Here is a 16,201-nt window from a genome sequence, read left to right as displayed (position 1 = left end):
CATAAAATGTGAATGATTGTTTTATTCATTTCTTTTAGTGTCAGAAAAAAGAAGAATTTATTGAAAGAATTCAAGGTTTAGATTTTGATACAAAAGCAGCAGTTGCCGCACATATTCAAGAGGTAATAACCTATATACGGTTTTTATATACTAATTTTTATAAAGCTTGTGGTGTGTTTATATGTCCCCAAAGACTTGAAGTCCTATGATGAGCAAGAACAAATCAAAGTCAGATTTAGATGAACTCTGCTATTAGACAAAGTGTCTTCTCTTTAGAGATAGTTTCTTAAATGAATCCTCATGGCACAGTGCTAACTAACTACAATGTACTGTTGCCTTTATCCATAGGGACATTAGGTAGAAAGTGTCTGAGGAATGAAGTGTATGTCTTTGTTAGACAGCACAGAATGAACAGTACATAGTAAATAGAAGCAGCAGAAAATGGATCACTGCCTGTAATTCAAAACTAATGTGAAGTAAGATGATAACCCGAGTACTAAGTCATTCCAGTGATTTTCTTTTGAATGAATGGACACAGTATAATTTTTATTGAAGATGTTACTTGAATTATAACACATTAGTCATTTTAACATCTATATAAGAACTCAAATCTAGGACATATTGTGCAATATTAAGTAATTGATACAGTTAACAGATGGATTTTAATTTCTGCATCTATCTAGTCTTGAGCTTTTAATCTTGTGTACTTAAGAGGACTTTTTAGAACTAGATCATGTTAAATTTTACATGTTGATTAGAGAACTAAGATAAGAGAGAGAATTTTTAAATAGTAAAAATTAGTAGTGTTTAAAATAATTCTCTATTTGAATAACCTGTGTTCTGTATATCATCTTTTCTCTTTGTTAGCATTCATAGAGCCCAGCCTTCTTGTCAGTAATAATGTTGTCAACAGTAAGCATATTAGTACTCCACAAGATACCAGGGTTTTTGTTTTTGTTTTTGTTTTTGTTTTTGTTTTGGGAGTTTCCCCTTATATTTATTTGTTTGTTTATGCTAGCTTTGTAGTTTGTATTTTATTTTGAGTAAATGCTAAGTATTGCAAGTTACTAAATTTGCCATCATTCTTGAAAGTGTTTTTTTTATTATTATTTTTGCGGTTTCTTGTGAAAGTTAAAGCAGAATATCAGAATCACAGTGAGAAATGGAAAGCAAGAAATAAGTATTTCATTTATATAACTTTTGCATTTTTTTAAAATCTTTATGTTGGTAGCCCTTTTCTCCTAAGGTTCTGGGACAGTGTCATCTACAGAATCTGTAAAGATGTAGCTTTTCAAGTATAAAAATGCAATAACATATATCCTACAAGATTAAAAAACTTTTGCTTTTGAATCCAGCACAATTTAGTCTTACCTAAAGAAAAATTCATTTGATTTTGTTAAAGCAGTTATCAAACATGTCAATATTACCTTCCCCTAGTAATGCCTGAATTAAATGTTTTGCTTTTTAGCTGACAGGAAAACAAATATAAATTTTTTATTTAAAGATTATAGTTAGTAAAAATAATTCTTAGTATTAGCCTTTTTACCAGGTCTTCTTTAGGCATCATATTTGCTTCTCATTTTTATGATATGGACTGTATGATATTTAAGCTAATATTGCAGTAAAGTGAAACCAATTTTTAAGTATTAGCCATTTAGAAAAATTGCTGATTTTGATTTCTTTCCTAAAGGTAACCCATAATCAGGAAAATGTGTTTGATCTGCAATGGATGGAAGTGACTGATATGTCTCAGGAGGAAATAGAGCCACTCTTGAAAAATATGGCATTACATCTAAAAAGACTTATAGATGAAAGAGATGAACATTCAGAGGTTTGTAAATTCCTTTCAGAATATTGTGAAGGTTTGCTTTCCAAAAAAGGCAATTTCAGAGGGTTTTCAAATTGATACTCTGTTTCTTAGGGACAGGTAATAAAGTACTTTATGTCTTTATTTTTTGCAACACAGGAACAAAAAAGGATATTTAAGAGCCCCAAATCACCAGTAAAGAGATTGCAATTAGATATTCTTTTTTCCATTCTTTTAAATTATTATTCTGATTTTGTTCCTTTGTGTTTTTTTAAGTCCTCTCCATAGCTCTGGCAACAGTACAATAGTGTGAAACTGAAAATACTGTTGATGCAAATGGAAAAATCATTGCTTCGAAGCATGAGAATTTGCTTAAAGTTAATTTCTTTTATTGCCACATTTTGAGGTTGGAAAAATAAGTGTTAATAAATGGAGAATAACAGGTGTTCTAAATAAAATGTCTCACAAAAAGGTCTCAAATTTTGTAGTCAGTAAATGAGGTGTGATTTTAAAAAAGAATTATTATAGGCTCCTGTAAGAGTACTTGGCTTTTTTAAAAGAGTAAAATTGCACCAGGATTTTTGCCTGCACTCTCTGAAAACAGCTAATTTTATAGGAGTCTAGACTTCAGTGCATGTGATGGTGAGTAATATTTTGTTAATAGCAGACCAAAGTACTCTGCCATTCAGAAGAATGTATAGCTTTGATCAATTGTTCCATTTACATGGGAGAGACAGTTTTGAACTTATTTATAGAGAATTTGATTACTCTTTGGACTAATGAAAGACTTGTTGAAAGACTAATGAAAAAAGAAATTCCTAAAGGTTTTTTTTTTTTTCTGAACAAAACTTTCATGTTAGTATAGTTGGGAATTTTCAGTTTTTTTTCAGGCATTACAAGAGAAGAAAATAGAGGAAATAAACAAATATTTTAGAGTGACAACTACATTTTTTTTTTAAATCTAAGACAGGTCAAAAGAAGAGAGAATTGAAAAATGTCCCTAGTATACACCAAGCTTATCCTGAAATACTAAGATTATTTTATTTTCAGTCTGAGTTTTGACCCATGTGCTTTATCTTCTTTTTATATTAACATCTTTCTACTGCTTTATTCTTTTTCTGAAACATTCTTCCATTTTTATTTCTTCTATTTGTATTTTGATAAGGTGTCCTCTGACTTCTGAGGGCATGTATGAATTGTTTGATCTCACTCTGTGAAGTTATTAATATTGGGTGAAGAAGGATATTATTTTGGAGAATGTGAACAAAATATTTGTCATTATATGATCTATGTCAAAACTAAGGAATATGAAACACTATAGTGATTGTTTGATGTATTATCCTATCATGCCTGACTATGCATTTTCATTGAATTTGTTTTTTTGACAAGCGAAAATTGGTCGTGTTCTCTTGTCTCAAGCTATTTGGGAAACAAGTTGCTAGCTGGTTTAAACCCCGTTCTCTAGGGCAAAGTTTTTCAGTTTGGGCCACCAGTGGACTAATTAGAAAAGATCATTAAAAATAATTGTGGGGCATCTGGGCGGTTCAGTCAGTTAAGCGTCCAACTCTTGATTTTGGCTTAGGTCATTAATCTCATGGTTTGTGAGTTTGAGCCCTGTGTTGGACTCTGCACTGACAGCATGGAGCCTACTTAGGATTCTCTCTCTCCCTCTGTCTCTGCCCTTCCCCAACTCACATTTGCACTTTCTTGCTCTCTCATAATAAATAAACATTTTTAAAAAGTAATAATTGCGAAAAATATTAAGTGTAATACAATAATACATAATGTAATAACTTTGTGTTATTCAACTAGATTGAAACAAGTTCTTATTTAGATTTTCCCTTTAGCTCTTCTGTTTTCTCCTCCAAAATATTTTAATATATTTTTCCCTCTAAAGTATTTATTTATTTACTTATTTTAAAATTTTTTTAGTATTTTGTTTTTTATTTTTGAGAGACACACAGAGTGTGAGCAGGGAAGGGACAGAGAGAGAGGGAGACATAGAATCCAAAGCAGGCTCCAGGCTCTCAGCTGTCAGCACAGAGCCTGATGCAGGACTCAAACTTGTGAACTGTGAGATCATGACCTGAGCTGAAGTCAGACACTTAACCAACTGAGCCACCCAGGCACCCCATAAAAATATTTTATTTTATATAAAAATTTTATGTAAAAAAAACAGAGGAAAGTTTGGTGTCACACTGAATAAACACATTGAAAGCATATGTATGGTTGTGGTTTGTAACTTCTCTACAAAACTTACCAGGCATGCCAGAGGAAAGAAAGAAGGAGTAAGTATCATATTCATAACATTTTTTGGAACGCTTCAGAGTACAAAATGCATCATGCTCATTTTTAAGTGCACAGAAAGCTATAATAAAATTAGACTTTCAAAATTACAAATAAAAATCTGTACATAAGGATATTTTTAAGGCCCTTCCATGTGCATAGCACTATGTAGAAAGAAGAATGGAACTTCCAGGAGAAGAACCATCACAGCAGGTGTTACACATAGGTCTGCCTCTTTTCAGCTTGCAGACCCATCTCCTTGTAAGGGGAAGGTGTCACTCAGGTTGAAGAGGGCCATAGGCGTCACTAGTGCTCCTTGTCCACACTATGCTTATCACAAGCACCATGCTAAAAGAATAGAGTAAGGGGGCGCCTGGGTGGCTTGGTCAGTTAAGCGTCCAACTTCGGCTCAGGTCATGATCTCGCAGTCTGTGAGTTTGAGCCCCACGTTGGGCTCTGTGCTGACAGCTCAGGGCCTGGAGCTTGTTTCAGATTCTGTGTCTCCCTCTCTCTCTGCTCCTCCCCTGTTCATGCTCTGTCTCTCTCTGTCTCAAAAATAAATAAACATTAAAAAAAATTTTTTTTAAAGAATAGAGTAGGATTTGCAGCAATAGCCTGAACTGCAGAGCTAATGCTGCAGACATAATTTTTGCTCCTATCCTGCTGATGAGGGCCAGGAATGTGCCTACCAGGTCCCCTGCGGTGATGTGTCAAAGATCCAGGCCACACTGTGCTTGCTGAAGCATTCCCATTTGCAGCCAGTAGAAGAGAACTATGGATGTGGACACAGTGATCCTTTTCTCATAAAACTGGTATAGAAGTCATAAAACTGCTATTCTGACACCAACATTGACATTCATAGCTACACAGGTGGGCTCTGTGCCAGTTCAGGCCAGGTTGGATTGGTAGAATCATGCAGGGCTACCCTGTAGCTCATAGCCACTGATGCAGGAGAACTCACAGGTGGCTCTTACTGCTGCTGCTGGAACATACCATGTAAGTGTTTTCTATTGTGTTGAGTTTACCTTTTTGTCTGACTTTAACTTGAAATATGCTAATGTCGTTAGCTCTGTCATAGACTACTGGCTCTTGTGACCTACTAGAAAATTTGAGTTGGGGAGGGGGGAGACACCTTTTAGAATAACATCAATTAGAATTGTTTCTGCTTTGTATCTTCCCTTGGGAGGGTCTCTGCAGAACCCAGACTGTCAGCTTATTAAGTTAAGCAATACATTCCTTCACACTTGGCCACTTAATTCTAGAAGGTTCCATAGCCACAAAGGTGGCTACTTGGGTGCTCCAGGCCTTTTTGCCCATACATGTATATCCTGGTAAGCGGTAGTATCCCAGGAGTTAAAGCAGGCACCATTTATGCACTTAAATACCCTCCATTTGGTGGCCTGGCAAAAGTAGGACATTACCTTTCAGTCAGTATTAAGAAACTTCAGGCTGCTCACAGGATGCCCTTCCTTGTCAAAACAGAGCCTTTTTTTTTTTTCTGTTTTGATTCATCTTTTGTTGTAATTGTTTTACTAGAATGTATAGTGTGTAGAATGTATAGAATGTATCACTCTGTTTTTAATTACTTTTCACTTTTTATTCTGGTTAAAATTTTTCTTAATGTTTGTTTTTGAGAGAGAGAGACAGATTGTGAGTGGGGGAGGGGCAGAGAGAGAGGGAGAAACAGAATCTGAAACAGGCTCCAGGCTCTGAGCTGTCAGCACAGAGCCCACCGCAGGGCTCATACTTGTGAACCCTGAGATCATGATCTGAGCCAAAGTGTGATGCTTAACTGACTGAGCCACCCAGGCGCCCCTTAACTTTCTTATTCTTAATTCCTTGTAACATGTATTTCTTAAATCCTCTTCTTTTACTAAAAACCAAATAGGAGATTTTAATGAATTTAAGATCTCTTTATTGTCACTGTTTATTTTATGCCAAGCTTTGTGTTACGTTTTAATATACTGTCTTTGTAAGTCAGTATAATAACCTCATCTTAATAGATTGAAGATACTTGAACTCAGAGAAATGAAGTAATTTGCTGAGTCTAACTCCAATGCCTGTTTTCCTGTTGTATAAAACCTTTGCCAAAGTCCATGAATGTGCTCGCACATCTCTGATTCTTTTCCTCAATTGGGAGTTCTGTAAGAATTATTAAATCATCTGAATTTTTTCTTTGCTTTGATACATCTTTTTATGTTCATACCTGGATGTATATTAATAAATATCTGCTGTTTGCAAGATCCTGTGCTAAGAGTGCTTGGGAGCAACAAAATGACAAACTTTCAAAAAAGGATCAAAGATCATTACAATCTAATAGGGAAGTTATTTTAATAAAATAATTGAGTTTTGGGGGCGCCTGGGTGTCTCAGTCAGTTAGGCATCCAACTTTGGCTAAGGTCATGATCTCAGGGTTTGTGAGTTTGAGCCCCGCGTCAGGTTCTGTGCTGACACCTCAGAGCCTGGAGCCCACTTTGGATTCTGTATCCCCTTCTCTCTCTGCCCTTCCCCTGCTAATGTGCTTGCTCTCTCTCTCTCTCAAAAATAAATAAACATTAAAAACTTTTTAAAAAATAATTGAGTTTTTAAATTTTTTAAGTATTTAAAAAATTAGTTGATATAGTGTTATAGGAGTTTCAGGTGTACAGTATAGTAATTCAACACTTCCACACAACGCCTTGTGCCCATCACAAGAAGTGCACTCCTTAATCCCCATCACTTATTTCACCCATCTTCTCTCCCCCCCGCCCCCATACACACACCTGTCTGGTAACCGTCAGTTGATTCTCTACAGTTAAGAATGTTTTTTGGTTTGCCTCTTTCTCTTCTTTTTCCTCTTTGCTCATTTGTCTTGTTTCGTAAACTCCACATATGAGTAAAATCATATGGTATTTGTCTTTCTCTGACTTAACTTCGCTTAGTGTAATACTCTCTAACTCCATCTACATTGTTGCCAATGGCAAGATTCCACTCTTTTGGATGGCTGAATATTACTTCATTGTGTGTGTGTGTGTGTGTGTGTGTGTGTGTGTGTATACACATACCACAACATTAGCCATTAATCAGTCAGACATTTGGGCTGTTTCCATAGTTTGGGTATTGTAGATAATGCTGCTATAAACACTGGGGTGCATATATCCCTTTGAATTAGCGTTTTTGTATCCTGTGAGTAAATACCTAAGAACGGTTTCCTTATGTCTTAAAATAGACATAATGCCTGTATTGCAGGTTATAGTATTGGATGAAATCTTGTTGGAAAATCCTCTATCTAGGAGTTCAATAAATATTCATTCCCATTTCTTTTTCCCCAGAGTGGGCTATAGTTAGAGAATGGCATGGTAGTGTTAAATTAGAAAGTAATGATGACATTTAAGGCCTTATTTGTAGTTTCATTCTGAGTAGGAACTCTATAGAGTAGCCAGGAAAATCTGGGCAGAAAGGAGGAGTTGAGTGGTTAAAGGTTCAGGCATATGTATAGGTGCCAAGGGAGTAATGGTAGTAAAGGAGGCATGGCACAAGAGAGGAATGGTTCCTTCATTGGAAAAATCTGAATATATTGAATAGAGAGCAGATGTGGAGTTGTAAAGAGAAAAGGAACTGATGAGAAGTCACATTCTATAGTTTATCAATAGGCATACTGGAATCTGTGAAAGCAATAGTTGAAAAGACCTTGATTCAGGTGCTGAAATATATCCCAAGGATAAAGAAATGAATTCTGATGGGTGGTTTTTAAAAAAAGAAAAAGAAGAAGAAAAAAGAAGGATAAAAGTAATGATTCAGTGAGGGCATTAGAAGACTTGGTGATAAGAAAACAAAAATGGTGATTTCATTGTCCCAAGGTAGTTACCCCACCTATTCTGCCTGGAGTAAGACAGTTGAAATTACTAACAAAGACAATTTCTGTTTGCCCGAGAAGTTTGAAAGAAAAGCTGAGTAATTGGTTTAGAATAAGAATTTTTCGATAAAAGGAAAATTGGAGGAAAATTATTGAGTCAGGTAAATGTAGGTTAGGTAGCCCTTAAAGTTCATGTTTAGGGAGAGTAGAATGAGATTTATGTCCCTTGGAGAGACTCTAGAGAAAGGAATAAAGGAAGCATTGAGATGGGATGCAGATTAGAACTAGTCTTAAGAAAGAGAACATAGAAAGGATATGAAGTCAAGAGGCTGGCCCAGGAGTCTTGGCATTGCTATTAGTTTTGTGATCATGGACAAATCAATCTCTGTGCCTCAGTTACATTACTGCAGAATTAAGAGATTAAACTAGGGTTGCCTGGGTGGTTCATTTGGTTGAGCATCTGACTCTTGATTTTGGGTTGGGTCATGATCTCGCAGAGCCCCCTGTTCAGGCTCTGTGCTGACAGTGCAGAGCCTGCTTAGGAATCTCTCTCTCTCCCTCTCTTTCTGCCCCTTTTCTGCTCTCTCTTGTGCGAGTGCATGCTTTCTCAAATAATAAATAAATATTTTTAAAAAAGAGAGAGCAATTGAACTAAACCTCAGAGGTTCTCTTAGGTCCCGCTGAGGTCCCTGTTTACAATTCTAGAGCAATGTTGTGTGAAAATGGCAAGATTGCATTTCTGTGCTAATACAGTAACCACTAGCTCCATGTGGATGTTGTATACTTAAAATGTGGCTAGTGTCACTAAGGAACTGTATTTTTGACTTTTTAAATTTGTAGTTAACTATTTGTGCTATTGGCTACCTTATTGGACAGCATGGTTGTAGCCATATTGTGCTTGGGTTAATTTCTTTCCTTTGTCAACAAGTATTTTACACCTTTCCAATAGTTGCTATCTAGTATAGTTATTTTACCACATTTGATTCCTTTATTAAAATATTAGGGAGGGAAAAAAGTATTAAGTCTTATTCTAGTGTTATCTAGTAATAGCTAATACATGAACTGTTGCGTGAAACTTTAAAAAAATTTTTTTTAATGTTTATTTATTTTTGAGAGTTAGAGCACGAATGGGGAAGGAGCAGAGAGGGAGACACAGAATCCAAAGCAGGCTTCAGACTCTGAGCTGTCAGCACAGAGCCCAACATGGGGCTGGGACTCAAGAACTGGGAGATCATTACCTGAGCCGAAGTCGGCGCTTAACTGACTGAGCCACCTGGGCGCCCCTGTTGCATGAAACTTTTTAAAAAGATAGCTGAATATCACAAAGTTAGATATTTTTGACCAATGAATTGTTTTGGTATTGCAATATAGTACTTAAACTTAATGAATAGTGTTGGTGTGTTTAGTTCTCTGATATGTAGAATACTAACAGTGATTCTGTGTTTATTTTCATATTTCCTTAGACTATCGTAGAACTCTCTGAAGAACGGGATGGTCTTCATTTTTTACCCCATGCCTCTTCATCTGCACAGTCACCCTGTGGTTCTCCAGGCATGAAGCGAACAGAAAGTCGACAACATCTGTCAGTGGAACTGGCAGATGCTAAGGCAAAGATAAGAAGGCTTAGGCAGGAATTGTAAGTTGCTGATTTTCAAGGCTTATTGAATTTACACGGTTGCAAAGGTCACCTAAAAATGTTTTTCGTCTTATGGAATATAGATCAGTTGTTTCAGCTGCTAGCATGACTCTCAGTCAGAGTTCTCACTACCATTTGTTAAAATGAGAAAAATAAATAGACTGGCAGAAAGTTTTCCTAATCCTAAATCTTACCAATTTAAAGGTTGTCCTTTATTCTGAATTTATGTCCTTTTAATCTTTCTTATATTAAAATGATCTTTCTTTTATAAAATATTGTTCTTCCTTGGCAAATTTGGGTCTCCTTAATCTTTGGGGGGTCTCCTTAATTTTTTTAATTTTTATATTTGAAATCTAAAATACTGGCAACCACTGGTTGCCAGTCAGGCAATAAGGTCAATAAGTTTAGCTCTTTTACAGGTCATTAAGTTTAGCTCTTTTAAAATTAATGTTATAAAAGAGTGAATTGTTGGTTTACAGTATTACAAAAAATAATTTTGTGTTATATTCTGTGTTGAGTAATTAAAATGTCTGAGTCATAGGGTTAGACATGGTAAATATTCATATTGGTTAGTGATGATGAAATTACATTTATTTAGCTTTAAAGATAATTTGAGAAAAGTCAGTATAAATTTCACATATGCATTCCTTGGCGAATCACATGTAAAGACATAACCAGTCTCTGCTGGAGATATTTTGTACTGTAAAAAGAACAAAGGATTTTTATATTTGGGGCTTTTTTTCTTCTCTTTTCTTTTCTTTCTTTTCTGTCTTTTTTTTTTTTTTTTTTGGTTTGTTTTCCTGGAATTTGGGTTTCAGAGTATAGATTTAAAATTTAAAGCTACAATATAACAATTAAGTTTATTTACAGATTATTTAAAACAGTTAGTTTAAGAAAGTGATTGAATATGCAAGGTAGAAAAAATATACAGTCTCTAGGAAAATTTGAAAACAAAAAAACTACAGCTTTCATTGTGGATGTCTGTGCTATTATGTATCTATTGAAGTGAACACGCCCAGGATATTCTATAAACAGCTGCACCAGGAAAATTAGAGAAGAGATTGCTGTTATTAGTTTGACTGGCAGTTAATGGATAGCCTAAACAGTGCACACTAGTTCGTTCCATATAATTTAGCACAATCTTCTCTAGTCTTTAGATAAAGCATGCAATTAGAACTGCAATGATGGCTGTGAATTCATTTAACATTTTGCACTATATTAGAATTTGATTTTTAAATGAAATTTACTTGGCCATGGAGTGTATTAAAATTCCAAACGACTTAAAGAGATTGGTAAAATTTGGTTTCTCATGTGCTGACTGGAAAATGTAAATGAATATTATTAATGAGTAAATAAATGTGTCAGATACAGCAGATATTCCCAATAACTAGCATTTCATCAAATACCATCTTTTGTCCTTTGAAAATGTGTTCCTTCACAGATATCTTTTATTAACATTTGTTCTAAGTCTTTTTGTTGGGATAGATCTTTACTGAAGTAATGAAGCATGGAAATCATGGTGGATAAAAATAGTTTAGGTTGCCTTCTACCTAATGGAAATAAATAATTGTAATGAGAACATGCAAATTAACTAATAGAATATTACTTACAGGTGGTACATTATACTATAATTGCTTTTGGTTTATTAACATACAGAGTAAAAAATATAATTTGCAATTTGGATGGAAGAAGTAATTCCTTATAAATTTCACTTTTATGTAGTAGTTAATACCCTATCAAAGACTTCCTTTAATAATTCTCTCTGTGTCAGCCTAGCAAAAAACATGTTTGCTACAGACCATGATTAATATAGATACTATTATGCATTATCCTCCATTGTATATTGATTGCATTGTAAGAAGTTAAGCTTCCAAGCTAAATTTGGTCAGATCATCACACTACAGCAAGTTAGATTTGAACAAAGTCGAGAATATGGCCCACTACTAGAGTAGCAGTCAAGAAACTACAGTGTGTGCACCAGACCTGCCACCTCCCTCCCACTGCTTGCATTTATAAATAAAATTGTACTGAAACAAACAAACAAAAAAATAGTTCTCTCTGTTTCCATGGATCCCATATTTTCAGAGTTTTTCTCTCATACAAATTAATAACTCTTTTTTTTCCCATAATTACCTCCCTTTATTTTTTTTAATATGAAATTTATTGTCAAATTGGTTTCCATACAACACCCAGTGCTCATCCCAGTAGGTGCCCTCAATGACCATCACCCACTTTCCCCTCCCTCCCACCCCCCATCAACCCTCAGTTTATTCTCATTTTTTAAGATTCACTTATGGTTTGCCTCCCTCCCTCTCTAACTTTTTTTCCCCCTTCCCCTCCCCCATGGTCTTCTGTTAAGTTTCTCAGGATCCACATAAGAGTGAAAACATATGGTATCTGTCTTTCTCTGTATGACTTATTTCACTTAGCATAACACTCTCCAGCTACATCCATGTTGCTACAAAAGGTCATATTTCATTCTTTCTCATTGCCAAGTAATATTCCATTGTATATATAAACCACAATTTCATTATCCATTCATCAGTTGATGGACATTTAGGCTCTTTTTATAATTTGGCTATTGTTGAAAGTGCTGCTATAAACATTGGGGTACAAGTGCCCCTATGCCTCAGCACTCCTGTATCCCTTGGGTAAGTTCCTAGCAGTGCATTGCTGGGTCATAGGATAGATCTATTTTTAATTTTTTGAGGAACCTTCACACTATTTTCCAGAGCGGCTGCACCAGTTTGCATTCCCACCAACAATGCAAGAGGGAGGGTTCCCATTTCTCCACATCCTCTCCAGTATCTATAGTCTCCTGATTTGTTCATTTTAGCCACCCTGACTGGTGTGAGGTGATATCTGAGTGTGGTTTTGATTTTTATTTCCCTGATGAGGAGTGACTCCAGAATTGGACCCACAAAAGTATGGCCAACTAATCTTTGACAAAGCGGGAAAGAAAATCCAATGGAAAAAAAGGCAGTCTCTTTAACAAATGGTGCTGGGAGAACTGGACAGCAACATGCAGAAGAATGAAACTAGACCACTTTCTTAACACCATTCACAAAAATAATCTCAAAATGGGTAAAGGACCTGAATGTGAGACAGGAAACCACCAAAACCCTAGAGGAGAAAGCAGGAAAAAGCCTCTCTGACCTCAGCCGCAGCAATTTCATACTTGACACATCCCCAAAGGCAAGGGAATTAAAAGCAAAAATGAACTATTGGGAACTCATGAAGATAAAAAGCTTCTGCACTGCAAAGGAAACAATCAACAAAACTAAAAGACAACCGACGGAATGGGAAAAGATATTTGCAAATGACATATCGGACAAAGGGCTAGTATCCAAAATCTGTAAAGAACTCACCAAACTCCACACTTGAAAAACAAATGATCCAGTGAAGAAATGGGCAGAAGACATGAATAGACACTTCTCTAAAGAAGACATCCAGATGGCCAACAGGCACATGAAAAATGCTCAACGTCACTCCTCATCAGGGAAATATTAACTCTTTTTTAAATAACAGCTTTATTGAGGTAATTTATGTATCAGAAAATTCATCCTTTAAAAATGTAATTCAGTGGTTTTTAGTATATTCATAGAGTTGTGCAACCATCACATAGTATCTAATTTTAAGATACTTTCATCAACCCCAAAGAAACCCCATTCCCATTAGCAGTCATTCCTTATTCCTCTTTGCCCTTGGCTCTTGGGAACCTTTAATATATTTTGTGTTTCCCTGGATTTACTCATTCTGGACATCCATTAAAATGGATATGGCCTTTTGTGTCTGGCCTCTTTCACTTAGCATAATGTTGTCAAGGTTCATCCATGTTGTAGCATGTATCATTATGTCATTCCTTTTTACAATAATAATCCATTATATGGATATACCACCTTTTGGTTACCCCTTTATGAGTCGATAGATAATTGGAATGTTTCCACTTTTTGACTATTATGAATAATGCTCCTAAGAACATTCATGGTGAACATTTTTATGTGGGCATATGTTTTCAGTTTTCTTGGATATATACTGAAGAATGGAAATGATGGGCCATATGGTAGCTCTGTGTTTAACCTTTTGAGTAACTGTCAAATTATTTGGCACACATTTTTACATTCCCACCAGCAATGTATGAGGGCTTCAGTTTCTCCATAACATCAACAATACTTCTTATTATATACCTTTTTGATTATAGGCATTCTAGTGGGTATGGAGGGATACCTCATTGTGGTTTTGACTTGCATTTCCCTGATGACTAAAGATGTTGAGAGTATCTTTTCATGTGCTGTTGGACATTTGTATATCCTCTTTGGAGAAATGTCTTTTCAGATCCTTTGCCCATTTTAAAATTGAGTTGTGAGATAAACTTTTAAGTGGATGGATGAAATAATGTGAACCCCTGGAAGTGTATTAGAAGTCAGTATAGCTTGCAGTTGAAACCATAGGAGTTTTGGTCATTTCTGACTTAGAAGAGAAATGGGAGGTGTGTCAAGAAGATTTCATAGAGATAATTACATTTCAACCTAGGCATTTATTGGGTATTTTAAAAAGGAACTGCAACAAGTTCAGTAGGCTATAAGGACAAGCATTACAAGAAATTAAGTTGAAAATGAAGGTGTAGATACGTGGAAGGTCATGTATGCAGTACTCAGAAGGTTGGACTTTAAACAGTGGGGATCAGTGGAAGATTTTTTTGAATAGGAGAATAACATCAGTTTTATGTTTTAATGAAGAGATGCTAGCCTAGTAGTTGACTTTTTTTTTAATCTAAGTCTAGTGGTTGACTCTTGGTGAATGTTCACATTGAAAAAAAATGAATTTCGGAGGCATACTGCCTGAGTGTGAATCCTGGCTCAACACACTCCTTCACTGAGTGACCATTGCCAACTTACTTGATCTAAGGCTCTCAGTTTGCTAGCCCATTAAGTAGAAATAATAATTGTGCCTACTGTAGTGTTGTTGTGTGTGGTAAGTATCTAAAGTGACCAGTAAATTTAAGCTGATATCATTGGTACTTTTTTTAGAGACTTATGTGAGGATTGAGTGCTTGGCAAAGTGAAAAGTGCTTAGAAATGTGCCTGACACAGATAGTAAGAGCTTGATAATTGTTAGCCAAAAGATGGGCACACCACATGAAATCAGCAAAAAGGTCAGAGAATTAATATATAGAGGAGGAGTAGAGAACCTTATAGTGTGAAGTTGTGGAAGCCAAAGGAGAGAGGGTGTCAAGAAGAACTGAGTTAATTGTATTGACTTCTTGTAAAAGATCCAAAAATAATCCATTGGATTCATCACTAAGGAGGTAACTGACTGTACTGAAAAACAGTATTAGTAGGGAGGTGTAAATGGAAGCCTCGTTGTTGGGGATAGAATGGGCAACTGGGTGCAAAAAGGAATTATTTCTTTTTTTTAAAAACGTTCATTTATTTTTGAGACAGAGAGAGACAGAGCATGAACAGGGGAGGGGTAGAGAGAGAGAGGGAGACACAGAATCTGAAACAGGCTCCAGGCTCTGAGTGGTCAGCATAGAGCCCGACGCGGGGCTCGAACTCACGGACCATGAGATCATGACCTGAGCCGAAGTCGGATGCTTAACCGACCGAGCCACCCAGGCGCCCCAAAAAGGAATTATTTCTTAATGAGGCTGGAACTCATGGATAACTGTTCTGGAAAAATTATTTAAATTCATACTTCACATACATCAAAGTGAACTTCAGATAGATTAAAGAGTTAAATGTAAAAAATGAAATAATGGTGAAAGAATCAGAAAGAAATACAAATGAGTATGTATTTGTTCTCTAGATGGTGAGGAGCTTTGCAAGAGCATAAGAAGTATTTATAAAAGAAGTGGTTCCTCTATTTGTATAAAAGATGCTAAATATGTAAACATCCAGAAAAAAATAAAATTAAAAGCATTTAAATATCCTTCAAAGAGTTAAACAAAGAATTTTTATATGACCTAGCAATTCCACATCTAAATATATTCCCCCAAAATTGAAAACAGATTCAAAACAGGTATTTGTATGCCATTGTTCATTGGAGCATTACTCCCAATAGCCAAAAGATGGCACCAACTGAAGTGTCCATGAACAGATTGTTAAATAAACAAAATGTGCTGTTAGTATACAATGGAATATTTTTCAGACATAAAAATGATGAAATTCTACTACCTGCTATAGCATGAATGAGTCCTGAAAACAGTTTGCTAAGTGAGGTAAGCTATATACAAAGGACAAATGTTGTATGATTCCACTTAAAATCTTTAATAGGCAAATTAGGAGACTGGTATATTAGGGAGTTGCTAGGGGTATGGCAGAATTGGAGACTTACTGCTTAATGAAAACAGAATTGTTTGGGGTGATGAAAAAGATTAGGGAACAGGTTGTAGTGATAGTTTATTTAATAACATTGTAAATGTAATTAGTGCCACTAAATTTTCTTTTTTTTTTTTAACTTGTTTTTATTTTTTTAATTTACATCCAAATTAGTGCAACAATGATTTCAGGAATAGATAGATTCCTTAGTGCCCCTTACCGATTTATCCCATCCCCCCTCCCACAACCCCTCTAGTAACCCGCAGTTTGTTCTCGCTTTTTATGAGTCTCTTCCGTTTTGTCCCCCGCCCTGTTTT

General features: G+C 35.7%; 1 protein-coding gene and 1 pseudogene across 7 annotated transcripts in view; one reads left to right on the top strand and one right to left on the bottom strand.

Annotated features, from left to right (window-relative positions):
- Nucleotides 1-16,201, top strand: part of CCDC88A (coiled-coil domain containing 88A) — a 140,125-nt gene that overhangs the window by 55,103 nt on the left and 68,821 nt on the right. For all 7 annotated transcript variants that reach the window (XR_006215723.1, XM_042981420.1, XM_042981421.1 and 4 more), the window contains exons 6-8: nucleotides 39-122; nucleotides 1,691-1,831; nucleotides 9,392-9,564. Coding sequence is in view for 6 of the 7 variants with exons in the window: in XM_042981420.1 (XP_042837354.1) it covers nucleotides 39-122; nucleotides 1,691-1,831; nucleotides 9,392-9,564 (398 nt within the window). In the remaining variant the exon portion in view is untranslated. The remainder of the gene's footprint in view (nucleotides 1-38; nucleotides 123-1,690; nucleotides 1,832-9,391; nucleotides 9,565-16,201) is intronic.
- On the bottom strand, nucleotides 4,684-6,207 carry LOC122236915 (annotated as a pseudogene).

Source organism: Panthera tigris, chromosome A3 (genome assembly GCF_018350195.1).
Source record: "Panthera tigris isolate Pti1 chromosome A3, P.tigris_Pti1_mat1.1, whole genome shotgun sequence".
Taxonomy (NCBI): Eukaryota; Metazoa; Chordata; class Mammalia; order Carnivora; family Felidae; genus Panthera; species Panthera tigris.
The sequence above is the reverse complement of the archived record's forward strand: the minus strand, read 5'-3'. Positions and strand labels throughout refer to the sequence as shown.